Source organism: Podarcis raffonei, chromosome 10 (assembly GCF_027172205.1).
Source record: "Podarcis raffonei isolate rPodRaf1 chromosome 10, rPodRaf1.pri, whole genome shotgun sequence".
Lineage (NCBI taxonomy): Eukaryota > Metazoa > Chordata > Lepidosauria > Squamata > Lacertidae > Podarcis > Podarcis raffonei.
In genome coordinates, this window is record NC_070611.1 from 54,442,637 (window position 1) to 54,470,366 (window position 27,730).

Consider the following 27,730-nt stretch of genomic DNA (forward strand, 5'->3'; position numbering starts at 1 on the left):
TAGTATAGAAAATTAACCTAAAGCATCATCCCATTAGAGGCCATGCATGTTTGGAGGACACAATACATTTTCATTATATGTTATATGTTTAATAAGGCAAAACCAAGTTGTTTTAATGCATTCTTAGAACATGGATTATGTAATGGTATTTATTTGTTTTGTTTTATTTTTAATACTTTTGCAGGTAGCACTATTCCATCATGTTGACACCAGATTTTTCTAGTGTCTTGCAATGGTTTGGTGGGCAGCTTCCAAGAAGAATCTCAAGAAATATTTATGTAACTTTTCTTCCCCATTTCCATTGAAAATAGAAAGAAGAGCCTTTTGTGGTATTTCTCTTATTTCTCTGTTTTATTTTTCTTCTTCTAATAAGGTGTATAGGCCTCTAGGCAATGCACATCACTAATTAAAAAAATCCCAAGATCTAAAAAGACATCAATACAGTGGTACCTCGGGTTAAGTACTTAATTCGTTCCAGAGGTCCGTTCTTAACTTGAAACTGTTCTTAACCTGAAGCACCACTTTAGCTAATGGGAACTCCTGCTGCTGCCGCGCTGCCGGAGCACCATTTCTGTTCTCATCCTGAAGCAAAGTTCTTAACCCGAGGTAATATTTCTGGGTGAGCGGAGTCTGTAACCTGAAGCGTATGTAACCTGAAACGTATGTAACCCAAGGTACCACTGTAAACAGATAATTCATACTAATAACTAAGCCAAGTTGCAAAAATAAATAAATAAAAGATTCGCAGCAGTAATGATCACAAGTCAGTAATTTCTTTGAAGTCTCTTTGTTGAAAAATGGCAACTTTCAGTTCAGCAGCAGAGTGTCCTGGGGTACCACAATGTTCTGTCCCTGGTTTCTGAATGTTGCCATTTTTTAATATATTTGTGCCCACTTATTCTTTCTCACACCGACCTGCTGTATAAGAAACACAGTAATGAGTGAGGGGAACAGCATAACAAAAACAAAACACAGGTGAGTGATCCTTACATATGTTTTCAAATACATGTTCATTTCAGTAACTCTTTACATGTTTAGGTGTGCTTAATGTGTGAGGAGATTCATCATTCACTCCATGGCTCCTCCATGTGTTGTCATCATTTGTTAGTATTTCACTTATCAGGCTCTATCACAATCAAAACTGGGCAATCTGCGGCCTGGTTCAATCCAAGGAACTGTTATTGTAACATTGGAGTCTTAATTTTCTGTTGTAATACAGAATGTATTGACAATGGAGGGCAGCAATCCAGCGTGGCTGATTAATGTTAAAACGTACCCCACCTTTTTAAAGTTGCACAGCTAGGAAGAGAAGTATAACAACAGGAGACTATAACTGGAGACCTACAAACATTTGCAGATGTGAATTGTGTGTAAAATGGCTTCTCTCAATCCACTCCCTCCACTGTCACACTTATTCATTCACATCCATATACGTACATCTATTTGCATACAAAAGTTAATTCACAGGTTACTCTCACCATTTAACACATACACACAGCCTAACAACTGAACAGTGCTTTGATGGCACAGCTTTCTACCTATTCTGAATTGCGACCCTTGAACACAACACAGCCCCATCTGTCCCTGAGACTTAGGCATGCACAGTTTGTTTGTTTTTTCATGAAACTAAACTGAGGAGTTCATAAACATTGCATAACAGCTCAGCAGCTGAGCAATGTTTAGGGGAAAGGGGCTCATTTCAATCAGAGCTAGTACAGCTGATAGCTATGGCAGTTTCAAAGAGTGCAGCCTGTGTTAATCTCAGATTCCACCCCCTCCCCTTTTGTCAAATTTACCTGATTTGGGGTGGCAAATGGCAAAACCACTATTTTCCTGCTGTATTGCATGTTTTGTGCTCTTGCCTAAAAGCACCGTAGGAACTCTGAAATATTATCCAAAACTGGCTTTGACTTCTCCGGAGAGATACATGAAATCAACGGTGCTGAGCATGGAAAAGCACCAAAAGTCATGGAGATCACAGATGTTTTCTCCAATTTGACAACAGCCTTCCCTTTCCCCAAGGCAGAGAGTAGTTCCAGAATGCCAGCTGCTTTATCCTGTTAATGATAAATGGACTTGCTTGGCGTGGAGTCCATGGCTGGAATGCAGGACAGCTGGAGCCAAGATCAGTCTGTTGCAATTCCCAACAGGCTCATCTTCTTGCAGCGCTGGTCATATGGAAAGTTCAGCCAGCATATGGTGGAAACAAGGAGCGCTTGTAGAGGTAAGGAACCAGACACATTGCCACCTTCTTCTGCTGTCAAAGGCCAATGCTAGTTAAATACCAGATTGCTAAGAGGGTGGGAAGAATCAAAAGTGCAGCTGGGCGAAACCTGAAATAAAAATGAGGGTCCTATCATTAAGAATGCAGGGTTTGCTCAGGAGAGTAACATAAGATAATTTTAAAAATACATTGGTGACTCTTGCTTAGTTTCAACAAAGTGTAGACAGTTTTAAAAAGGACTCATAGTGAAACCAAACTGCGTTTGCCTGAAAGGTAAACTTAGCTGATATTTAGTTTTTTGTATTTCGCATCAGGGTGGCTAGCACTCAAAATTTCCTGTGTGCAATGCCAGCAACAATTTGTATGCCTTTAAAACAATATACGTAAATAGTATACTTGGTTCTGAGCTAACTAAGCTGAGCAGTATAAACCTCACCATGTAACTCAGTCCTTAACTCAGATGGAGAAATCACTCTAATTTTGGATAAATTGCTCTAGGAGCTCTAATTATAGTGATCCTGTAATGCAAGGCCGAGAGCACTTAAATTGTGTAGTTGGTCCTGGACTAGTTACCTGACTATTTAGCTGGTGCCTTTTGTAATTCTATTATAGTTAGAAATGTAGGAAGCTGCCTTATACTCATCAGACCACCGACTGGCAGCAGCTCTTGAGGATTCTAGGTAGGAACCTCTCCCAGCCCTCCTATGAGATGCTGAGAGTTGGACCAGAGACCTTCTGCATGCCAAGCAAATGCTCTTCCCGTGAGCTTCCATTTGGGTTGGAAAACTTTGTAAAGGAAAATGTGAGGTTTAATCTGAGGTTCTCTGTTTCATTTCCATTCTCCCTTAGTTTCCCTTTTATCATGAATATTATGCAGTTTTATAAACTGATGGGTTGATTTGTGGTCTTTGACTACACATTGGAAACCACTTTTGAGGGGCATCATGTGATGATACAACGAAATAAATGCCTAAATAAATGATAAGTAAGGGACCAGCTTGCAAGTCAATGAAAGTCTGAGAACAGACACAAACTTTGCTCCTTTCAGACACACTTTTTGACAGCGTTGGTCTTCATGAATTGGCCTTTTCTTCAATCAAAGAATGATTTTGAAACCTGCCTTTACCTCGGGAGGCCGTGTGGCTTCTGTGGCTTGTCGTGTTCTCCAAATAAGAAGATACTTGAACAGTGAGTGTTTCTTGAAGAGATTGCACTCTCTTTTTTATGCCACCCTTGTGTGCGGTATTAAGGCTGGTTCATGCATACATGTACATCACCTGATAGCTCATTATCAGTCAGGGTTCCTTCAGACTGCCATTAGTTTGCAGGGTGGATTCAAGTGCACACCGTAGCATTTAATTTGTGCATTAGTAGTGGATTGATGCTCTCTGTCACCCTAGCTCAGAGGCAGTGTTAGGGTAGCGCGACTAGTTTGGCCGCATGGAGCACCGCACTGCAGGGGGCGCCACAACAGTGCTGCAGAATGGAGCACGAGAAGGGGAAGCACACACCAAATTTTAGTGTTGCACAGGGTGCTACTTGAATTTGAGAGTCCAAAGTCTGCCACTGTCCTAATGCAACAAATCTGCTTTCAAAACAAAACAAACCCAGGCTTTATGTAGTTCAGAATACACATCATGAGCAGTTGTACAGTTAAGTATTTTTAAATCTACTGCACTGGAGGTGGTTTGGATGAGGCCACAGTGTCCCTCTGTCCCCCTCTGTTTGGCTGTGCTGGGCTCTGCCAGTGGAGTAGCTCTGCTGCCTCAGAAGCCCCAACTGCACCTGTACAAAACTGTTAGAATTCCTGATCTATGATTGCAGTCATAGGATTGTTGTCTTTCACATGACGGTATATGTTTTGACTCCACAGAGTGGGAAGTGATGGAGACAGGATGTTTGTGTTACTGTGTTCTGTGAAGTGGGACTATTGTCCTTTGTTCTTTTTCTCTTGGCTGTCTGATGCTAGAGAGAGAGGGAGCCATGTTGCAGTGCTCTGTGTGTGTTTATATGTAAATAAAGTAGATTAGCCAAAATGCTGAGTTGCTGATGTCTGTTACGCAAAGCTGCGAAGACTCTGCAGATCCCTAATTGTGCTGATGTCTGTTGGCATCGGTCGCTGTGATGTTTGGGCTGAAGAAAGCTTATGAAGCTCCCGAACGATCGACCAGGAGGGAGGGAACATGCCAGTCAGGTGTGTGTCTCTGCCAGGGTCCTACTCCAGTGTAGGCTGAACTCCTGACAAAAACAACACATTGACAGCAGCTGCCACTGAGGTTTTCCACAGGTGGTAGCTGGTACATGTGTCCCCCCCATGGGACATTTCAGGAGTGGGAGGAGGGCAGGGGGTGGATCTCAGCTAGCCAAGGACCCACTGGATCCCAAGCTATTGGCATGTTGTAGCAATGGCCCCAATCTAGAGTTTTCTGTCTTGAGCAGGTGTACTAAAAGTACAAAATTTCCCACTCCACCCCCATCTTGCCTTCTGTTATGGACGGCGCAAGCAGTGGGGGCTACAGATGTGGCAGTGGTTCCCACATTCCATTAAGCCCAGCTGCTGTTCACCAGAGTTTGGTTTGCACCCTTAATGGCCTTACAGGGGCTCCCTCTTTAAATGATCATGTGTGTCACTTCACTTACATTTCAAAATGCAAGCAAAGCCCTGCTGTGTCTGGAGCCCTTCTGCTCTTTGAGGCCCTGGACTCCTGCCCCAAAGATCCTGCTCTGATTGTCACACTTTCCCATTAGATATTGACAGTGTTTATATTTTGTTCTAGGCAGCGACTTCTGCATCCATCCTTTGGTGAGGGAGGCCCTGGACAGCAGGAGGCCTGTCGTTGCCTTGGAGAGCACCATCATTACACACGGCATGCCATATCCCCAGAATCTGAGGTAGGCAGAGACTGTAATTTTCTTGCACAGCGAAAGCTGCAAGCTGGACTAGGCCAGAGACTGATGCACACATGCACACACCTCTGCTGACATCTCATTGCTTGTTGATCTGCAGCTAAACTGAACTCACGAACTGCCTTCATTGAAAAGGACTATTTCTGGGATCACCGGGTCAGGGGCATTGCTGGGTATTTAAAGGACTCGGGGTAAAGGCCCCTGACACAAATCTACATATAATTTGCATATGCTAATTTATGTAGACAGTCCTGAGAAGTTGTGGTGCTGGCTGAGTGGCAGGCGTCTTCACCAGTAGTGCATTTTGCATTGTACCCAGCCACTGGGTGAGTGGCTTTTGGGGGGAAATTTAAGAAAATGGAAGTGGCAGAAAATATGGGACCCACCACAAGAGCCCTCCTCCCCCAGCCACCCCATAACAATGCTGAGGTCATCAGGAAAAATGACAGCTCTGTCAATTACATTTGACCTTCAATGGTTGCTTCAAAAGTTCTAGCTATTGCCTGAAGTTGCAGTCACCAAGTAATAAACATACATGCAGGGTAGGATCCACTTAAGCCTGTTTCGTATTCCTATAACCACACATTTTTGATGGTAGTGAAGCTTGATGAGCCTATCTGGGGCAGTCTTTGCACAGCAAATGAACAGATGGCACAGTCTCTTTAGGAATAAGGTACCACTGCAGATTGCAAGTGAGGGAATTGCATGCTTGAACACTGCTTTGGGTGGAAAAAGTTCATTGCAATTAGAAAAGCAGTGCATCAGGGAATGTGTAGAATCTGAGGAAGGATACACCAAATGATTTCTCTCTGTGCAGATTGCCATTCAGAATAGATAAAACCAGGGCATTTTTTTCAGCCGGAGCTCACCAGAACTCAGGCCCGGCACCTCTCAGGTGGACTCCATTGCCATTATAAGAGAACAGGGGAGGGGGTCATGGTGAGTTCCGGCACCTCTTTTTCTAGAAAAATAGCACAGGTCAATAACCTTGACATACTAGAGAATAGGTTTTATGTTGGCTAAAGGCAGGGCTATTAGGACAGTGGGGGTCCCAAATTGCCACCTATATTTTTGAGCAGGGATTGGGGAACCTTTGGCACTCTAGATGTTGTTGGACTCCAACTCCCATCAGCCTCAGTCAGCATTGCAGAATGGTCAGAGGTGATGGAAACTGTACTCACAGCAACACCTGAAAGGCCAAGAGTTCCCCATATCTGATTTATCCCTGTGCTGACAATCTGGCCATAAATGGATACCCAAGAACCTCATTGCCATCAAAACTAACCCAAGATTTGTTAGGCATCAGATTATGTAGAGGAGCCACAGGGGAAGGAAATGAAATGTAAATGAGGGTGTGGTTAAGGATTGGGTGATGGAGTACAGCTTTTAATACCATGGCAACTTATTTTGCCTTCTTTTTCTTTTGCGTTGCTCGCAATGCACCAGCATGGCCAGAGAGGTAGAAGAAATAATAAGAGCAAATGGGTCTGTGCCAGCAACTATCGGCATTTTAAGCGGTCGCATCCACGTGGGCCTCCAGAATGAACAGCTTGAGTCCTTGGCCAAGAGCAAAAATGCAATAAAGGTGTCTCGGAGAGATCTTCCCTACATTCTCAGTCAGGTATTGGACTAAATTCTCGGGGTGGTGGTGGTGGTTTGATTTCTTTTATGTTCCCGTGGTTCAAATCTCTATAGAGCACACATAATCTCTGAACATAACATAAGAACATGAGAAGAGTCTGCTGGATCAGTAGGACTGGAACCACTGCAAAGCAGTGCCACCTACCCCCAACTCAGACAGCCACTCCAGAAGGATACAGTGCTTGATAGTTTTGAAAGCTGCTGAGAGGTCGAGGATAATTAAGAGACATATTTCCCCTGAATCTCTCCCAGCGGAGGTCATCATGCAGGGTGACCAAAGCAGTTACTTGCGGGCCAAATGGGGTGACCTAGTAAGCTTAATTAGGTCCAGGTTCCTCACCTCTGTAGTTTACAGTTCTTATGACTAGTAGCCATGGATAGCCTTGTCTCCATTAATTTGCCTAGTCTCCTTTTCGAGCCACCCAGGTTGGCTTACATTGCTGTATTTTGCCCAGTGGTGGAACGATGTGAGAGGGTTGGAATCTAAGCACTCCTCGCTGAGGGTCTTGTGCAAACTAGATTATGACTGGCTGTTCCACACAGGGCTTGTCTGGTGGTACAACTGTGGCTGGAACCATGATTGTGGCACACAAAGCAAAGATCCCTGTATTTGTGACAGGAGGAATTGGAGGGGTTCACCGCGGAGGAGAGAAGAGTAAGAGAATTAATTTTATAACTAGAAATTAAATTCCAAATGCTGTTTTAATTTTATAACCAGAGATTAAATGCTAAATGCTATTTATATTAATATATATATGTGAATTCTAGGCCTATAACCACCTACCATTTTATGGATCTCCTCTAGGAATGGGAAACTTGGGTCCTTTCAGATACTTTTGCATGCTAATTCCCATAAACTCAGCCTACAAGGATTATGGGAGTTATAGTCCAGCAGCATCTGCAGGGCACCACATGGGCTACATCTGAGTTAATGGCATTTCTCCACATTCTTCCCTCTCTACCCTGCTTTCTCTCTGTTCTAGAGGTGAGACCCAGGACACCCTCCCCAATTCATATACAGTGGTGTCCCGCAAGACGAATGCCTCGCAAGACGGAAAACCCGCTAGACGAAAGGGTTTTCCGTTTTGGAGGTGCTTCGCAAAACGAATTTCCTATGGGCTTGCTTCGCAAGACGAAAATGTCTTGCGAGTTCCTGCGGGTTTTTTCCCCCTCCCCCCCCTTTTTCCCAAGCCGCTAAGCCGCTTAACAGCTGATCGCTAAGCCGCTTATCAGCTGATCCGCTAAGCCGCTTATCAGCTGATCCGCTAAGCCCGCTAAGCCGCTAATAGCGCTAATCTGCTAAGCCGCTAATGGGCTTGCTTCGCAAGACGAAAAAACCGCAAGACGAAGAGACTCGCGGAACGGATTCTTTTCATCTTGCGAGGCACCACTATACCGAACAGTCTCAAAATTGATCCATCCCACACACCTTGCAGTTGCTACTTCGAAACACACCGGGTTAAAAGCATTCACTCGTTTAGGGCTACAATCCTATATACACTTGCCACGGGGTACACTCAGTGCTTTTCCCCCTGAAAAATGGTTAGGGGGAAAATGGTTTGACTCAAGAAAACCACCATTTAATAGTTCGAATCGGGGGAAAAAAATACAGTAAATGGACAAAAGTACAAAGATTCACAAAATGTTTAGGGGTATGTGTACCCCTGCGTCCCCGCAGAAAAAAAAGCACTGGGTACACTTCACTGAAACCAACACGACTTAATTTGGAGTAGCCATGTATAGGATTAATCCAGGGCTGGCCGACTTATGTGGTGGTCTGAGGCAGCTGCCTCAGGCAGCAGAAGCCCATGAGGCAGTGCCTCTGCAGGCACGCTGCCCTCCCCACCCCCACCCCTCTGCCACTGATGGAGAAGCAGCAGTGCCAAGATCTCACCGAAATACCACAAAATCTCACGAATTCTCATTTGGTCCATGATATCTCGCCACTGCCTTTTTGTGGACGCTGCCTGTCAGGGAACTGCCTTCGGCTCAGAGGCGAGAAACAGAAGGGCAGTTGTGTTACAGGGAGCCTCTGAAAATCTTGCGAAGCAGTTCCTCTTCCGGGGAGGAGGAAAGCCCCACCTCTAGTGGGGAAGAGGTGCAAGGACCAGAGGATGTTGGTGGGAGCCTTAACACCGCTCCTGGGCAAGCCGGACAGGAGGGAAGCACGCCCTTGCCATCGCCCATCCTGCGCAGTAGTCTGAGGCGCAGAGAGGGGTGGAGACGGTTGGGGGTAACTAAACTTTTATGTTGGGGGAGGTACAAAAAAAGACCACTCCCGGATTCTGTTAGTGATTGAGCCAGACATGAACTTATGACGCTCTTCACTGTAAATAGTTTGCACCAAAATAAAGCCTGTAAAAGATAGGTTGGAGTTCTGCCTGGTTACTCCCAAGCAACCGCAGCAGCCATCTGACACTGCCAAACAACCCAGGTAAGGGAGGCTTCAGCAGGGACGGTGGAGGCGAAAGGGCAGGGTGGCACTTTCCTGTTTCATCTCTGGTGGCAACATGGAATGCACCACTCTTGGATTCTTCTGCTGAAGTTGCATCTTGTTTGACCCTCAGACTGTAGAAAGCCACAGCCAATTAGAGTGGATGGTACTGGCAAGATGAGCCAATGGTCTGACTCATTATAAGGCAACTTCATATGTTACTTTAATACAGAATTATGATGGTTCCCACCCTACCAGTTTGCCCATTTGGTGGCTATGAGATTTGGCAGGGCAACTGTCTTTTCAGTCTTTTCTCCCTGTCCTTTTCAGCTTTGGATGTGAGTGCAGACCTGACAGAATTAGGCCGTACTCCGGTTGCCGTGATTTCCGCAGGTGTGAAGTCTATACTGGATATTGGCAGGACATTGGAATATCTGGTAAGGAGCCACAAATGCAGTGCAGAGGGAAGGAACAAGAGAAAGAAGGCTGGTTAATCTGGCCTTTCTCAGTTCTGTCGTTCCAGCTTCATGTAGAATTTACTCCCATATTTCAATGGATAGTTGTGCTGTCATGGGTGTCCTACTCAGAACTCTGATATTCTAAAGTAGGGATAGTGGAGAATTTGATAAAGTTCACATTTAATGGCAAGCCTCTGTAATTTGTACTTTCCAAAGCGATGTGCAAACCAAAACACAGCCAGCTTTCAGAATTTTCACTTCTCTGAATTTTGCAATGCGGTTCTCTGGCCAAGTAATGTGTACAAAAAAGCATATACTGGGGCAAAGTATACATATGCTAGTGAAAATAACCTACAAAAATTTTTGCTTTGCAAAAAATTCTATATTAGGCAAAATTGCATGTGAATGTAATTTGCACTAAAATGCTTAGTAACTTTCATGAGAACTTTAAAAAGTGCAAACTTATGTGGAAATGTGGAAAACTGAACTTAACATTGGGAAAAGGAGAAACTGAACCTGACAGATATGCCTATCCCTCTTTTGAGCGTAGTGGAGGTGAAGGAGGCAAATTATCTGTTTTTATGAATGTTTCTATGCAACCAAAGTATTTATCAAATTGATTTGAAACTGGCTTAAGTTTCTAACACAGAAACATTCTTACCTATTTTATTTTAAAAGTAGTTGGGTGGCTTGTGCACCCACAGGGGGCTGCAATGAATACATCCATGAGCCACAGGCAGCCCACATGCATTATAGAGATTATAGCAATTAAAATGTATATATTTTGAGGTTGTAGACACAGTTCAAAGACAAAACAAGAAAGAGATTTGTTGGGCTTGCTGCATCTAGTTCATGAGATCGGATTCTATCAAGTCCATGGAGCTGGAAGAAAGGGGTTGTATTTTATCCTTTTGTGTGAGAGTGCTAAGGGTTCCCTGCTTGGGGAGGGGCTGTACCTCAGTGATACAGCTTGTGTCATGGGTGCAAAAGTCCCTAAGTCCTGACATCTCCAGGCAGCAGGGCCCTCAGCTAGTCAATCTAAGAAAGACACCTGCCCATTGCAGCAGACAGTGAAGAGCTAGCTGGACCAATGGTCTGACCTGGGATCATGGAAATTTCATTTGATTCTGTAGTGTGGTAAGTGATTTGGTCCATAACCCAGCAAAGACGGCTTTTGCTTTCATATCACGTATAGTATTTTCATTTTGCCCCCGCTCTTCACCTCTGCAGGAGACTCAAGGTGTCTGTGTGGCCACCTTTGGAGACTCCAGAGAGTTCCCAGCCTTCTTCTGCCATCAAAGCGGCTTCCAGGCCCCATATCATGTGCAGAACGAGGAGGATGCTGCACAGCTGATTGGTGAGCTGTCCATGGAACGAAGTGCTTTTTGAGAATGGAGGGTTTGAGTTTCAACCAATGAGCTTCTTAGTTTCCCTGAGATGGCAATTCATTGCACACATAGTGGTGGACAAAGCCCATTGTAGTCCGTTGGGTTTACTTTTGAAGAAATGCACATGGGATCAGGACAAATCTGTCCCACGTGCTCCTTTCCATCCTTGGATATCTTCTCTTGTTTTCAGTATCCTGTTCTTAACAGCAGGGCTGGTGTTGAGGCTTGACAGGGGCAGCAGCCCTGGGAACCTTTCACACCCCAAGTGACAAGAGCCCCCGAACCCAGGGATTTTTTTCTGCTGAAAGAAGCTCAGCAACTTAGGGTTGTCTGTCCAAAAATGGTGGGGGTTCCTGCACCTCTTCTTCCAGAAAAAAAAGCACTGCCTGGACCTACTGAAGTTAATGGTGGGTGGCCACCTTGTTTCAACCTGCTCTTTAGAGTGAATATGCCTGTTTCACTGTCGTGGCTCTGCGCGTGGATTGGAATGTAACGTAAGCGAAATAATTATTATTTATAATTATTTCTCTTTTAAACATTCTGTTGTGACTTGGAGCTGCTAAGTAGCAGGATGCTACGCTGGTAAAATCTCTTTCAGAATGGTCCAGGAAGTGACTGAATGTCATAACGTGCCATCCGTTTACAGGGAAATGGTACAGGAAAAAAAGGGTGGCTGCCCCCACGTATCTATGCACTCACTGGGGCTGATGGGAGTTGTAGTCCAAAACATCTGGACGGCAGCAAGTTAGTGACGGCTGCATTAAACTTCATTGGGTGCAAAGCAGTTGACACCAGAGGCTACTGGGACGAAGAAACAAATTGCAAGCACATGCATATACATCTATAAGCGATGAAATTTGTGATGCCACCTTTGCCACCTGTTTCAGCAGAGAAACACAGTTAATGACCTTTCTTCCTCAGCCAGGTCCCTGAATTTGCAGCTGGGCAGTGGAGTGCTGATTGCAGTGCCCTGCCCTGAGGATCAAGCTGCTTCAGGACAGCTTATTGAAGAAGCAATCCAGCAGGCTTTGAGAGAGGCTCGGTAAGCTGCTGCTGCTGAAATCCCGTAGCTTTTCATAACACAAATGTTCTGGGTTTGTTTGGTTTGTCTTCCATAGCCCTGCCAGAGCACCAGCCAAAGGGGGGGAGGCAGTTGTCCACAGATCCCTGCAGCCTCTGACACCCAAGTTCCAGCCAGTGGGTGCCCTCTAGGGGCAGGTTTTCTCCAATCAAGTCCCTCCACTTAATAGCCTGAGCTGAGCTCACCTTGGATAATCAATGCATATATTTATTAAGTTTGTAGCATAGATAGGGCTACCTGATGCATTTCCCCCTTTTTATGGATAGAAAGATGATTTATTTGTGCTCTTCTCATATACAAATATAAAATTGCTGGTTCTCATCCAGATTGCTCTTCTTACATTTGCAGGGAAAAAGGGATTACAGGAAAGGAGCTTACACCCTTCTTACTGCAGAAGCTAAACAAGTTATCTCGTGGGGAGTCACTTAGATCCAGTATCCTTTCCTGAAAATGCTCGCTTCTTACTTCCCCTCCTCAAAATCCAATTGCATAATCCCCCCCCATGTTCTCCATACTTTTTGGGAATCTTACACTGCCCCAGCGCAACATTACATTGACAGCATTCTGAGAAATTAAAATAGAGGGGGATCTTTGCACCAATTTTTTACACCTACTTTTCTTTTAGTTCTTGGGTTCTTCTGCTTTTATTTTCCTTTCATCATACCCTTCCCCATTATCAGATATTGCCTTGATCAAGAACAACGCCAAGGTGGGCAGCCGCATAGCTGTGGCCCTGAACAAGATCCAAAGAGCCCAGGGCTGGGGAGACGACTTGGCTCAAAGTGAAAAAGTATCTCCTGTACCAAGACCGGTGAGTGGCCTGCTCCGTAAGGGTTGCCACTCTCTCAGAGAGAAATAGCTTGGCTGCTGCAGCTCATTTGCACACCGCCTTAACCTTGGGGTCTTGGCCTCGGGCTCCTCCAGGCAATGTGATGATTGAGCATTCATCCGGATTTCTTTGCCCAAAGTTTACCTGGTGGTTAGATTATGTTTAAATGAGGGTCTTAAGGTCAGCCACCACTTTTGCCTTCTCTAAGACTAGCAGTGCTTCCCTGCAAAATATTTTTTCTCAAATGGAGATAATCTTAGTGTAGGTAAAACAACACAAAAAGTCACAAACGTGGAGCTGAAATGAAGAGATCTTGTTGTTGTTGTTTAGTCGTTTAGTCGTGTCCGACTCTTCGTGACCCCATGGACCAGAGCACGCCAGGCACTTCTGTCCTCCACTGCCTCCCGCAGTTTGATCAAACTCATGCTGGTAGCTTCAAGAACACCATCCAACCATGTCATCCTCTGTCATCCCCTTCTCCTTGTGCCCTCCATCTTTCCCAACATGAGGGTCTTTTCCAGGGAGTCTTCTCTTCTCATGAGGTGGCCAAAGTATTGGAGCCTCAGCTTCACGATCTGTCCTTCCAGTGAGCACTCAGGGCTGATTTCCTTCAGAATGGAGAGGTTTGATCTTCTTGCAGTCCATGGGACTCTCAAGAGTCTCCTCCAGCACCATAATTCAAAAGCATCAATTCTTTGGCGATCAGCCTTCTTTATGGTCCAGCTCTCACTTCCATACATCACTAGAAGAGATCTTAAAAGTCATCTAGTCAAACTCCTCACTGATGCCAGCTTATGATGTATGTATACCAATCGTGTATGAAAACAGAATGTCTCTTTTGTCACAATGATGCTTGCTTGGAAATGCAAATGTTGCAGTCATCGAAGAAGAAGAGCAAGGAGGCATGCCTCAAGGAAGTGCTTTTAAAAGCAGTAACTTATTTTGGTAGGAATGCCTAATGCATTTTCAACCACAGTCCATCCACAGGGGCACTAACACAAACTAACACATCCTTTTAAAAATGGATACTCAAACATAACCTCCAGCAAACATGTTGAGTTGTTTATCAGCTGTCTAATGTTGCATGAATGTTGGACAGTGACTATCTTGAGAGTTTTTAAAAATGCAATTTGACAATCATTTTGTACTTTCTCTCTGGAGGTTGTTTATTTACAATTTGCATTAGGGCTTTGCATTTATTTACTTTTTTTCAATATGTACTTGGTTTTACTGCTCCTAAGGAAAACCTTTTGGTTGAAAAGCACTGACCATTCTTCTGCGGACAAAGTTGATTTATTTGCTCCCACTGCCTTTCAGGGAACCATCTCAAGGTGGCCTATGGAAGACTTTGAAAAGGCAACGTAATGTGAGGCACATATAGATAACAAGGTGCCCCCATGTTATGGACTACAACTCCCACCAACCTTTACCATTGGTCATGTTGGCTGTGGCTGATGAAAGTTGTAGTCCACAATATATACAACAGATGCCACCACATTGCCTGTCCTTGCTGTGAATTTACTACTTTCAAGCATTGCTTGAAACATGCCTCCTCCTTCTCTTGTCTGATAACTGCACACCAAGCTTTCATTAATATGAGGGGCGTATCTAGATCAGCTTCTGCAAAACTTCTGATCCACCAAGCCAAGTGTTGATCATTATTAGCCCACCAAGGACTCAATAACCCTCCTTTGTTTCTACTGCCTCGATGGCACTGCAAAAACTGTGGTTGTCTTCTGCTTTGAGCAGGGCTGGGGAGACTGTGGCCCTCCAGATGGTGCTAGACCCCAGCACCCCTAAGGACCAATCCCCATGGCCAAAGGTCAGAGTTGATGGAAGCTGGTGTTCAACGATGTCTGGACAGTTGCAGGTTCCTCAGCCTTGGCTTTGTGGGCATGTCTTGGAAGAAGGGCTCTGGAAGAAAGCTCTGCTGATGGCTTTCTTCCTCTCACCCACCCACCCACCCACCTCTTGTTTTCCTTTCAGGTGGTCATTGGTGGCATCAACGTTGATTTCATAGCCAAGGCAAGAGATGCAACAATAGTGGTAATTGCACCTAGCAATATTTAAGCTGCATTTTCCTTACCCTAACCTGTTGCTGTAAAGCTCATCGGATGCAAGGAGCTCACATGTCATCTTTCCAGACTATTAGGAAGTATAAGGGCTGGCAGTCTGGAGGCAGGCAGGTACTACCCAGGCAGGTAACCAAGCCTAAAAGGTGTTAGGCAAGCAAACAGGTGTATAGGTGGTTAGAAATGGGCTGATCTGGGCAGATAGAAATGGGCCATCTGAGGATTTATACCAGGCATAGGCAAACTCAGCCCTCCAGATGTTTTGAGACTACAATTCCCATCATCCCTGACCACTGGTCCCGTTAGCTAGGGATGATGGGAGTTGTAGTCCCAAAACATCTGGAGGGCTGAGTTTGCCTATGCCTGATTTAAACAGATGTTGATGATGTTGATGTGAAGGCTGAATTTGTGTCATCAGAGAAATGAAGGCGGGGGAAAGCAGTCTTCAGGGTGCAATAGAAAAGCCCTAGCTCACTACTTTTTCCAGGTATGTCTGTCTGCCCCATGAGAGCAGCTCAATAATTCATTTATTTAACAAGATTTATAACCCACCTAATCAACAAAAACCTCTAAGTGGTTTACATAAAACAATATGAAATATCCATAAGAAGCATACCATTAAAATATAGCTTTAGAAAGGTAGATCTAAGATTTATTGAAATATACCAAATTTTTTGCCCTATAGGACGCACCGTCCCATAAGGCGCACCTAGTTTTTGGGGGGGGAAATAAAGGGGGGGGGAATTATTTTCCCCCCCCAGGCGCGGGGCTGGGGCAGGGGAAGCCCGAGCTTCCCCCGACCCCAGCCCCCAAACAGGCAGCTCTCTGCAAGCCGTGGGAGCCCAGCGCCGGGCTCCCGCTGCTTGCGGAGAGGTCCGCGAAGCCTGGACGCGCTGAGCTCAGGGCGTGCAGGCTTCAGCATTCAGGCAACTCTCTGCAAGCCACGGGAGCCCAGCGCCGGGCTCCCGCAGCTTGCGGAGAGGTCCGCGAAGCCTGGAGAGCGAGAGGGGTCGGTGAGCACCGACCCCTCTCGCTCTCCGGGCTTCAGCGAAAGCCTGCATTCGCCCCATAGGACGCACACACATTTCCCCTTCATTTTTGGAGGGGGAAAAGTGTGTCCTATAGGGCGAAAAATACGGTAAGTAAAACCAGCAGTTTTGGAACACATGCCTAATAAGTTGGTGTTTGGGAATATGTACTTGAGTGAAACGTTACTTAGACTAGCCTTCACCAATCTGGTGCCCTCCAGATGTTTTGGACTACATGGCCATGTTGGTGAGGACTGATGGGAATTGTAGTCCAAAACATCTGGAGGGCACCAGATTGGTGAAGGCTGGATTAGACTGAGAAACTGGTTCAGAAACAAAAGGTTTACAGGATCAGGCAAAAGCCTATTGGTCCCTTTTTCCCACCTGATTTGTGCTAAGCTGCAATACCACCCTTTGGCCACATGTAGCAGTATCACTGTAATGCAGTAGTTTGTCTGGCAATTTACCACAGTGGTGCAGAGAGTAAGCTACTTGTTTCCTGCTGCCAGAGATGCCAGCGCCCTACAGGAGAAAAGAAGGGAGCATTCTTCCATAGGCAGGTAGCAGCAGCAGCAGCTTAACACTGCCTTATGGTGCCTAGGTGTGGTACAACTTGCCTCCCAGCCACTTCTTATGGGTCACAGGTGTTGCTATGATAAAAATGATGGTTTTCATTATTGTACACATGGACCCATGAGCTAAGAGAAATAAAAACGTTCCATAATAAGTGATGAAAACTCTGCGGAGTGCGGAAAAAGAAGAGGGTTTAAAGCTGATAAATAGAGTTGTTCGCCCTATGTCATCTAGTGGAACATTTGATGCCAAGTGATGCGACACACCTCTTTGGTAAAAGTGAGCAGAGTTCCCTAGCCAAATGTCTGGCCACTTTTCTGATTAGCTGACAAGTGGATGAAGACAGAAATGGAAGAGTGTGATGGTTGTTTAATTAACAATTAACTAAGAAAACACTTCTTAATCCTTGAAGACAGAGAAGAAAAAAGTACAAACCATGATGAATGTTGGCCTAGTAGACAATTGGATTTTATAGATTTTCCATTTCTAGAAGAAATATGGGAACCTCAGCAGATGACAGAAATAAGTTTAGTGTAAGGAATGGCTGTAGCCTAGCTCATTTTGGATGGGGAAGGACCATAGGTGATTGTCAGAGCACCTGCCTTGCATGCAGAAGTTTTGAGCTCAATCCCTAGTCTCTTCTTATCGGGCTGGAAAAAGCTCCTTTCCGAAATCCTTAAGAGCTGCTGCCAGTCAGAGTAGACAATGCTAACTAGATGGATCAATAGTCTAAACTTGGCAGCTTCCTGTGTTCCAGTCCCATGAGATCACATAAAATGGAATAGTTTCCGGAGAACTTGGGTTTAACTTGAGCCAGTGTTGACATCAGTAGCATTACGGTACCATCTGAGAAAATCAAGGCATATCTCATTTTTGCCCTGTTCTGTTGATTTCTCTGCATTTGCAGGGTGGAGGACAGACAAATCCATCAATAGTGAGACAGTCGTTTGGTGGTGTGGGGAGAAATCTAGCAGGTAATTCATTCTAATTTTGCTCTCTGCAGGGAGATACTGGGTCCAGCATATTGCTATGCTCTGCCCCCACATCACTGAGCTAGAAAGTTCCAGGGTCTCAGCTCTCCCCAGGTTTGTTGGGAAGGAGGTCATTGGATGGTCTTGTTTGGTGCTTTTCGATATTTGCTTTTTATTTACAAATAGACAGGTTGAGCATAGTTGGAGATCTAATGTGGGGCCAGTCCATTGCTCCCAGATCTCTAGGGAGACAGCCAGCACCCCAAAACACTCTCTTCTGGCACTTCCACATGACCTGTTTATTGAACATTCGTCCTCATTTGTTTGCAGGGAGATTAGACAATGTGTTCTTTATTGCAAAAGGTCCAATCTTTTGGGGATGTGGATTTGTTGCGCAAGACCTCCCAACCAACAACATTTGTGCAACTTGAATTTGTCAGTATGCGCTTGAATCCTGCCAGAACATGATTCTGAGAGTGTTACGTCTCTCTTAGTCTCCCTCTCAAACTGCAACCTCTCCTCACATGCAGACCTAGATTGCATCATCCTCAGTAAGGAGTGGGGAAAGGGCATCTCTCAGGTATTTCCTAGCTGTTCAAAAGACTGATTATTGATCCTGAGCTAGATGGATAGTTTGGCCTGGTAAAAGGCACTTTCCTATATAAATTAAAAAGAGTGCAGTAGATATTTCACTGACTGATGACCCCAGAATGCTTCTACCTTGACTTTCAGATTCTAGGGTTGTTGGCAGATAATCCAGCTTTGTTCCATTTCTCTTTCATTTTCAGATTGCTTAAGTCGTCTTGGGAAGACCCCGTTCTTTATCTCTGTCATGGGGAAGGATGAGCATTCAGAGTCCGTCCTACGCTACTGCAAGCATATGGTAGCTCACAGCTTATGGTTATTCTAAACTAATCTGTAGCAGGGTGGCTGTTTTTCATACTGCAGATCACAAAATTTCATCATTCCAGTCCCAGATACCCACTCTCTGCTTACTATGAGATTCCTTGTGGGAGCTCTTCATTTTAGGGACACAGGAAGCTGCCTCATAACTAGTCAGAGGTGAGGTCCATATATAATAATAATAATAATGTTATTAATTATACCCCACCCATCTGGCTGGATTTCCATAGCCACTCTGTGCTGCTCAGTATTGCCATGGTCCTGTATACCTGAAGGGGCGTTGCCACCCCCATCGTTCAGCCCGGACACTGAGATCCAGCACCGAGGGCCTTCTGGCGGTTCCCTCATTGTGAGAAGTAAAGTTACAGGCACCCAGAGGGCCTTCTTGGTGGTGGCGCCCGCCCTGTGGAACGCCCTCCCATCAGATGTCAAGGAAATAAGCAGCTATCTTATTTTTAAAAGACATCTGAAGGCAGCCCTGTTTAGGGAAGTTTTTAATATTTAATGCTGTATTGTTTTTAACACTTGATTGGGAGCCGCCCAGTGGCTGGGGAAACTCAGCCAGATGGGCGGGGTATGAATTAATAATAATAATAATAATAATAATAATAATAATAATAATAATAATAATTATTATTATTATTATTATTATTATTATTATTATATAACTAGAGATGCCAGGGATTGAAGCAGGGACCTTCTGCAGGCAAATCAGATGCTCTGCCACTGAGCTACAGCCTTTCCATAGCAGGGAAATTAGAGGAGGGGAATCTCAGATCCACCTGACCCTCCAAACTCTCCCCAGACTACATCTGCCTCGCTCCAGGTCACAGCCCTGAGTAAGCAAGGCCTGGCTGGAATGTGTCTTTGAACTCTGATAATGGCTCTTCCTTGTCTGGACGGAGGACCAAGAGGGGCTTGTACACAGAAAGCAGCCTACTGTACAAAAGGTGTAAATTTTACATTCCTTTTTCTGCCCACTGTTGTATCAGTCTCCACCCACCACTGGAACGGGACCCTCAGAAGGATGTCCAGAAGGGAATGAGGCTCTCTGGCCTAGAATGATTTATCGCCCCTCTTTTAAGCTAAAGAGAATGTGGAATTGAGGCAGCAGATTTAGAAGGCAGCAGAAATGAGCTGGGAAAAGTTGAGAGGCCTGCATGCTCCAGGGCCAGGGATATCAGTGAGACCCAGGTGCATCTGGGATGTGCCTACCTGTCCCAGTCTGCTGACGCTTCCTGGATTAACATTTGCTTCATGGTGTTATTCCAGGTGTCCTTGAACTGGAGGCCAGATTCATCATGCAGATGAGGAAGCACATTCACTAGCTGGGCAGGCGCCGGTGCATTTTGCTCTGAATGAGCTGCAGAGAACAGAACACTAAATTTGTCTTTCTCCCCTTACCTTGAGGACATGAGAGGTGTCTTGCGACTGGAAGGGCACAACACAGCCACCTATTGTTCCGTGTTCACAGGCAGCGGAGAGCTCTCCCTGGGCTTGGGAGACATGGACATCCACCAGCAGATCACAGAGCAATACGTAAGACCCTTCTGCGTACGGCGTGAAATCTCAGTGCCTCCTTTCTGCTTATGGTGCCCTCTGCTTTCCTAAGGGGCAGAGGATATTTTCTCAGGGTACCTAGGAGGGAAACAAGGGGAAATCCGGAACTGGGTAATTCTGGAAGGCGGCACTGTGATGGAGTGCTGAAAGCCACCTTTCTGCCACTGCCGCCTCCACCCACAACTCCTTCCAGACTCTGTGTTTTTAGGACGTGCCGAGCTGTAGAAACACAGATAAACACAGCCTCCTTGGTGGCTGAGGCGTATTTTTGGGACACTTAATGGAAGGGGTGATTAGGAGTGATTCAGGTGCAACCCCACCCTTTCCCCCATTAATAAAAAAAAGCTTGTTGGAGGAAAAAACTCAAGTCTGCACTTAACAGCTGATACTGTTTGGTTAAGAAGGTATGAATGCCTACCAGTAATCCACTTATCAACAAGACCCTTAAAAGACTGGAGCTTAGCTCCTGGAAAGAAAAAAGTGGTCATTGTTCCCCCCCTCTCTCCACCTTTTTCCGATCCCCATTTCATTATTAAAAGAAGGAAAAAAGGAGGCACAGCTATTAAACGATATATGATTCCCTTGGATTCCCACACAATAACACAGCAACAAAAGCGCCTCAGAATTTCTCCCGGCTTCTACCTGTTGATGGATGCTGATTGCAATGTCGCCTTCAGTGAATGCAAGAGGCTGATGGAGCAGGAGTGGGGAGCCTGCTGGACTACAAATCCCATCAGCCTGAGCCAGTGTGGCCAGGGATGATAGGAATGGCAGTCCAGCAACCTCTGTTTGATCAGAGGTTTCCCACCCCTGACTAGGATGCTGGGCAAAACGTTAGGCTAGGTCTACACTAGTTAACTCGTATAGCAGGGTTGGGACTGCAATCCTATGCCTACTTACCAGGGGGCATATCCCATTGAAACCAACAGGCCTTACTTCTAAGTAACCATATGATTCTACTGCTTGTTTTAAAATAATGTGAATGCCTTGGATTTGTTGGATCCTGTTCATGTTTGTTGAGAACTAAGCCCCCTTGGTTTCAGTGGGGAAGGCATCTGCCTAGACCAGGCTTCCTCAGCCTCGGCCCTCCAGATGTTTTGAGACTACAGTTCATATCATCCCTGACCACTGGTCCTGCTAGCTAGGGATCATGGGAGTTGTAGGCCAAAAACATCTGGAGGGCCGAGGTTGAGGAAGCCTGGCCTAGACCTTGGAGACCTCCTTCTGAGGCTCTGCCAGATGACCTGGTCATGGAGCATCCTGAATTGCTTGTGCAAAGATGGCTCAATATCTGCTCCTTACTAAGCATCCTGATGTGTTTGCAGGTTGGCTATATGCCGTCTCATCACCATCCCACATTTTTATAGTGTTTCCCTACCACTTTCCTATCCACAAAAGTTCATTTTTGTCCTAGCTCCAGTCCCAGTGTGAGTAAGAATGCAAGCTTTTTTTCAAGGCTTACAATGGCATAACTCAGGCTACAGGTACAGATCATCTTAAGGCACAGCTGTAGAGTTCAAGAATGACATCAGGGTTCTTGAGACCAGGACAAAAGCTATGGAGATGATTCAGCAGCTGGTCCCACCCATCCCACCAGAATTTGAAGCTGAGTCGTGGCAACACTCACTTGTGGGACTCACTTTCCTTTGAGTTTGGTGCACTTGGAGCTTCATGCTTCTGCAAGGGACCTGGGTCTGTTGCTGATGGTGGATCTGCAGCAGAGTGATGTCACTGGGAGCAGCCAGAAGACCCTGGCCAAGTGGCATATGCCCAACCACAGAATTTCCTTCTTTTACTTTAGGAAAAGAGGAACATCTCATTCCTGGAATAAACATGGATTTCCAATTGCCAATATTGTCTGTCTCTCATGCAATTTCCTTCAGGTGTCCACGTTCAAGGAGACTCTCTGCTCAGCCCCACTTGTGTGCATTGATGGGAATGTGCCCGTGTCCACTATTCAGTATGTCTGTCAGATTGCCAGGGAACGTCACCTAGCAGGTAAGAAGGGACACTCACAAAGCACAGCCTAAAATGCATTGTGTTAACAAAACATAGGAAGTGGCCTTATACAGAATCAGACCTTTTGTCTATCTACCTCAGTATTGTCCACACTGACTGGCAGTGCTCTCGAGTTTCAAGCAGGGGCCTCTCTCAGCCCTATGTGGCAACATCATGGATATTACCTGTGACCTTCTGCATGCAAAGCAGCTGCTCTGTCACTGAGCTACATCCCTTTCCACCTTCTCCTAGTAAGGGAATGTTCCCGGCATCATCTCACTCTGGCTTATTTTGCTGCTTATTTCCAAACCGCAGAAAAACTATTACGCTCAGCACCCTGTGTTCTGAGAGAGGGTGGCATATAAATAGAATCTTGATGACAAGGATATATATTTTTTCTTTGCATTTAGCTCTTGTACAGTAAATCAACATTTTAAGAATGCAATGTGATGAAATCTCAAGTGACTATGAACAGGGAATTAACCATTGTATTTGAATAGTGACATCTTTGAATGTCAGTGGAGGGCTCATCTGGGTGTCCTTTTGTGCTGTGTTTCTAGGCACAGGTCTGGACTTTAAAGCTCCATGTCCAAGCTGGTTTTTTGTGTGTGCCCTGGTGCTTTTCTCAGCAGCCAACCAGATTTATAGCATTGGTAGTGCCCTGGACATTTTAATAGAAAGGCAATGTTTGTAAACTAGACAGATGCATCATTGAATATGTATGATTCACATTTGTCGGGTCAGATCGAGTAACCCCATTTGATGCTCTTCTGAAGTGTGTTACGAGCCGACAGATGTGGACAAGGCTTCTAAGCCATTCCTTTCAGAAAGCTGGAGAGCCCTGGCTTGCATATCTCCCAATCTACGGGAACTAAGAGCAATCAACCGGACCCTGGGACATCCTGTTTCGGCAGGTGAGGCACTGTTGAGAGTGGAGGCTAGGAATCTTTTGTCCCCTCCATCAAAGCTAGGAATATACTGCATTTGCTTTATATACTGAGTCAGACTGTGGCCAAACTATCTTAGTATTGTTTGTCCCAGGTTGGGAACCTGTGTGCTCCAGGCCACACCTGCCATCAGCCCTGATCATTGGCCATGCTGGCTGGGGATGATGGGAATTGTAGTCCAGTAGCACTATGGGTTAAACCACAGAGCCTAGGGCTTGCTGATCAGAAGGTTGGCTGTTCGAATCCCCGCGACGGGATGAGCTACAATTGCTCGGTCCCTGCTCCTGCCAACCTAGCTGTTCGAAAGCATGTCAAAGTACAAGTAGATAAATAGGTACCACTCTGGCGGGAAGGTAAACGGCGTTTCCGTGCACTGCTCTGGTTCGCCAGAAGCAGCTTAGTCATGCTGGCCACACAACCCGGAAGCTGTACACCGGCTCCCTCGGCCAGTAAAGCAAGATGAGCGCCGCAACCCGAGTCGGCCATGACTGGACCTAATGGTCAGGGGTCCCTTTACCTTTAACACCTGGAGGGCCACAGGTTCCCCATTATTGATGTAGAACCATGCAGTCTTACAAACACATTTGTCACTGGATCACCATCTGTCCACCACCACCATTAGTCCCTTCCAGCTGACTTTTCCTACCATGACCCCACCTAGGAAAAAGGTTCCCCACTTGTAGCCCAGAATGACAAGACAATGACAATTTTATGTATAAAAATACTTGTTTGCCGCCATTCCGTAAAATATATCAAAGCTGTTTACAACAAAACTCTGTGACACAATGGCTCAGCGTGTCTGGCTGTTAACCAGGAGGTTGGTGATTTGAGCCCAGCCAGGGATAGCTGTGGGCAGGATTCCTGCACTGCAGGACTAGATGACTCTAGGGGTCCCAACCCTATGGGTGGCACTGATGCTCTGTGAGTAATTTTCCTTCATTCTTAAAGATATGCCATCTACATTGGAAGATGCTGTCAAAACCTCTCTGACCCTGGCCCGGCCCTTGCTGGGAGAGTTGCATTGCGTAGTTGTGACACTTGGCCAACATGGTGTCCTGGTTTGTGGCCGGAACATGGATGGGAGGCTCTCTCTTCGCCCTGGAACTTTCAACAAGGTAGGAGCACGAGGCAGCAAACTTGAAGGGATAAAAACAGTGAAGGCAGGAGGCGTGAGCTACAGGTAAAAGGTGCTTGACAGGCAGGGAAGTCTGACGCAAAATTCTACGTCAAGCACAATTTCCCAGAGTTCCTTGGGAGGAAATCTTTGACAGTTAAGCATTAAAAATCTAGGGATATTGTGGCAACCTAAGCTGATGTTTAGCTTGCAGATTTAATATACAGAATAAGAGAACAAGAAGAACATACGTTTAGAGAAGATTGGAAAATGTTTATTGAATATATGGGGGGAAATTGTGTACACTTGAAAGGGTTGGCAGCATTAAGATAAATTCAGCAGTGTAAATAAGTTTTGATGCGATGTAATAATGGAGTACTGAATGGTTTAGTATATGTAAAATATTCAGGGATTTATGATCGGCAAAATGAACCATGGAAGGAGAAGAAGGGAAGTCATTGATATTTTAAGGATGATTAAATGAGTATTCTAAATTGTAACAGAGAAAATTTAATAAGAAATCTATCTGTCTGTCTGTCTGTCTATCTATCTATCTATCTATCTATCTATCTATCTATCTATCTATCTATCTGGGGATAATGTCAGTGTAGGCAGAAATTTGACCCTGGGAGACAGAATTCAAATATTGCAGAAAAATGGAAGCTATTAAAAATGTTGTCCCATCCTCACTTTGGTTTTTGAGTTTTCAGTAGATTGTGTAGGCAAAGGGAAGTTTTTCTCCGTCTTTCATAACACTAGAACTCATGGACGTCCCATGAAGCTGAATGTGGGAAAATTCAGGACGGATAAAAGAATGGACTTCTTCCCACAGTGCATAGTTAAATCTATGGAGTTTGCTTCCAGACAAGGCAACGATGGCCACCAACTTGGATGGCTTTAAGGGAGGAGAATAAGACAAAGGCTATCACCAGCTACCAACCCACCGCAATGCTGTGCCTCCACTGCTGGTCAGAGTATGCCTCTGAATGCCAGCTGCTGGGAGTCACAAGTTGGAAAGAGCGCTGCTGGACTTGGGTCCTCCTCTCAGTCTTCCCACAGGCATCTTGCCTGGTTGCTGTGAGAACAGGATTCTGGATTAGAAGGACCATTGGTCTGATCTGGCAGGACTCAACCTTTGCGAACATGAGGACCAGTAACTTTTCTCAGAAAAAAATGATAACCTGAGATTTTCAGAGTAGTCAATATTGCTGTTATGGACCAGTTTCAGTCCAAGAAAGCATTCATGAAGCAGAGTACATGTGTATACCCCTTAAAAAACAAATAAATCCAGAAATCCCACTTTTCAGCTATTTGGTGAAGGGAACTTTTCAATCTTGTTATTTCCGTACTTTTTAGATCTGTTGTACTGACTCTGCTGTCAAGTTGATGATTTTATTCTGGACAAGATTTAATCTTTGTTTTATGGTTTTAATTGTTGACTTGCAAACCCCCGGAGAACTTTTGTTATTGTGTGGTAACCATCAAAATGTGTTGGGGGGGGGGCGGAACTTAGCCATATTTGCAAATAGATTTCTGGATGTCCATTTGCAAGTATGGCATTTGAGAATGAATTTTCTTGGGTTATCACTCCTAAAATAGAAATCAGCTTCACCTGTGGAGGTATTCCTGACCTGATCCCTGGGGTAATAACTGCTTACTAGTATGACACAACCCTTTATCAAGCAGAGCTTATTACCCGCTCTACCACTGTTACATTTCTATCTCATCTTTATTCCAAGTAGCTCTAGGAAGTGTACATTTGTACCTTGGAAGCTGAACGGAATCCGTTCCGGAAATCCTTTCGACTTCCAAAATGTTCCGAAACCAAAGCGCGGCTTCTGATTGTCTGCAAGAGCTTCCTGCAGCCAATCGGAAGCCGTGGAAGCCCCATCGGACATTTGGCTTCCAAAAATGGTTCACAAACCGGAACAGTCACTTCCTGGTTTGCGGCGTTCAGGAGCCAAAACTTCGAGAACTAAGCTGTTCGAAAACCAAGGTATGACTGAACTTAGTTCTCATCTCCATTTTACCATGAAAACCATAGCTGTCAACTTTCAGATTTGAAAATAAGGGATCAGCAGCCTCACCTGTCCCGGGGACAGTCTACAGAATATCTAACAATCCGGGATAGCAGTGGGAAACGGCGCTGGAGTAAGGGAATTTCCTGCAAAAGAAGGGAAGGTTGACAGCTATGATCAAAACCCTGTGAGGTTGCATAGGCTGAGCAACCATGAATGGCTCAAGGCCAGCCAGTGAGCTTCGTGACCCAGGTGGGGATTTGAACCCTGGACTTCCATGTCCTGGTCCCGCATGCTAACCTCTTCCCCGCACTGGCTTCTCCTGAAATGAATGAGAAGTTCCCTTCTCGTGCCAACTCCATGCGTAGTTCAATTGGGTCTCTGGCTCCCCAGCTCTAGGGTCTTTTCTACCTCTAGCATTCACCTGACAGTGTATAAAAGGAGCTGGCATTTGTCTTACACTTCTCCAGGTTCAGGGTGTCTCCCCCGTTCTCTCTCCTATCTCACCTTGCAGGCCACTGCTGCAGAAGAGCTGTGTGCTGTTCACTACCCAGCGATCCCTGTCCCCGCGGAGGAGATAGTCAATGTCTCTGGAGCAGGTGACAGGTATGTTGCCAGCTGCCCAGAGAGGTTCCTGCCACAGCATCAGGCTCCTCCACCTTCCTCTCCTTGGCCCCTGCCCCCCTGGTTGCTGTGACAACATAACAGTGCCTGCATGTACGCGGCATTGCTAAGGAATCGCTAGTCCAAATATTTATCCAGAGGTGGTGAGAGAAACGGGAAGGTTTATTGTGAGCTGTCATTTTCCTGAGCCTTTATATGAAAGAGAGAGAAATGGAGGCAATTAAGTCTCAACAAGACATTGACATCTTTGCTCCACGTGCCTCCAGACGCCGCAATTGTAAAAAGCACCTGGAGCCTCTTAGTGGGGCAGCCGGGCTTTGCTGAAATGGGAGCCTTCAAGACCTTGAGGTCTCAAAAGGTTCTCCATCAACTACTCATGGTGGTGCCAGCACCACAGTCATCCTCTGATGCCAGGGAAATGTGGGTCTGGGAGAGGGACAAGGGGTTTATACTGGGGTGCAGGATGAGAACACTAAAATAAAACCACCATAAACGGTGAAATTCAGTTGCTGAAGAGCTTAGTCTTTTTCCTTTGGGAAGCTGAGTTGGCCTCTTCTCTCTTCAGCTTAATGGCTGGAATCCTTGCTGGGCTCCTTGCTGGAGAAGACATGGATGATTGTGTCCGGATGGGCCTCTTGTCCGCCAGCTTCTCCCTCCGTTCTTATGAGCCAGTTTCTCCAGACATCAGTGCCATCAGCGTGAATGTGGCAAGGCTCAAGGCTCAGCAGTGGCCTGTGGCAAAGCGCTGGAAGTTGACTTAAGAGTCGGGCAGCCCCTTCTGCACCCTGAAATGGGCAGATGCACCAACATCTCTCTCTCCTACCTGGGCCTGCTTTTGAACTGAATCAGGTGGGCTCCGTGATTGCATCAGGAGAAGAGGAAGGGAGGCTGGCTGGGTCTCGCCATCTTCCCTTTACCCCTTCACCATTCTTTATTGCTAGGCCCAGTGCTTTTTTTCCC

General features: G+C 45.6%; 1 protein-coding gene across 2 annotated transcripts; it reads left to right on the plus strand.

The window, feature by feature from the left end:
- The first annotated feature begins 1,374 nt into the window (after window positions 1-1,374).
- LOC128422208 (uncharacterized) lies at window positions 1,375-27,728 on the plus strand. 2 transcript variants are annotated; one of them, XM_053405920.1, is made up of 19 exons: window positions 1,379-2,224; window positions 3,273-3,412; window positions 5,002-5,116; window positions 6,578-6,752; window positions 7,316-7,427; window positions 9,537-9,643; window positions 10,895-11,021; window positions 11,974-12,094; window positions 12,482-12,567; window positions 12,814-12,944; window positions 14,949-15,008; window positions 17,543-17,609; window positions 18,395-18,489; window positions 19,920-20,048; window positions 21,953-22,067; window positions 22,844-22,981; window positions 23,963-24,129; window positions 26,661-26,752; window positions 27,336-27,728. In XM_053405920.1, the coding sequence occupies exons 2-19, from the start codon at window positions 3,328-3,330 to the stop codon at window positions 27,529-27,531; spliced, it is 2,118 nt and encodes a 705-aa protein (XP_053261895.1). In that variant the 5' UTR covers window positions 1,379-2,224; window positions 3,273-3,327; the 3' UTR covers window positions 27,532-27,728. The 2 variants fall into 2 exon arrangements, with proteins under 2 accessions (XP_053261896.1, XP_053261895.1); XM_053405921.1 differs by lacking the exon at window positions 5,002-5,116 and having other exon boundaries at window positions 1,375-2,224.
- The last annotated feature ends 2 nt before the right edge of the window (window positions 27,729-27,730 follow it).

What these genes read in the sequence shown, in the direction of transcription:
- LOC128422208 (XM_053405920.1), top strand. Translation starts at nt 3,328, where the DNA reads ATGATTTTGAAACCTGCCTTTACCTCGGGAGGCCGTGTGGCTTCTGTG. An exon ending in TACGCTACTGCAAGCATATG is followed by an intron (nt 18,490 to 19,919) that starts GTAGCTCACAGC and finishes CCTTACCTTGAG; the next exon opens with GACATGAGAGGTGTCTTGCG. An exon ending in AGCAGATCACAGAGCAATAC is followed by an intron (nt 20,049 to 21,952) that starts GTAAGACCCTTC and finishes AATTTCCTTCAG; the next exon opens with GTGTCCACGTTCAAGGAGAC.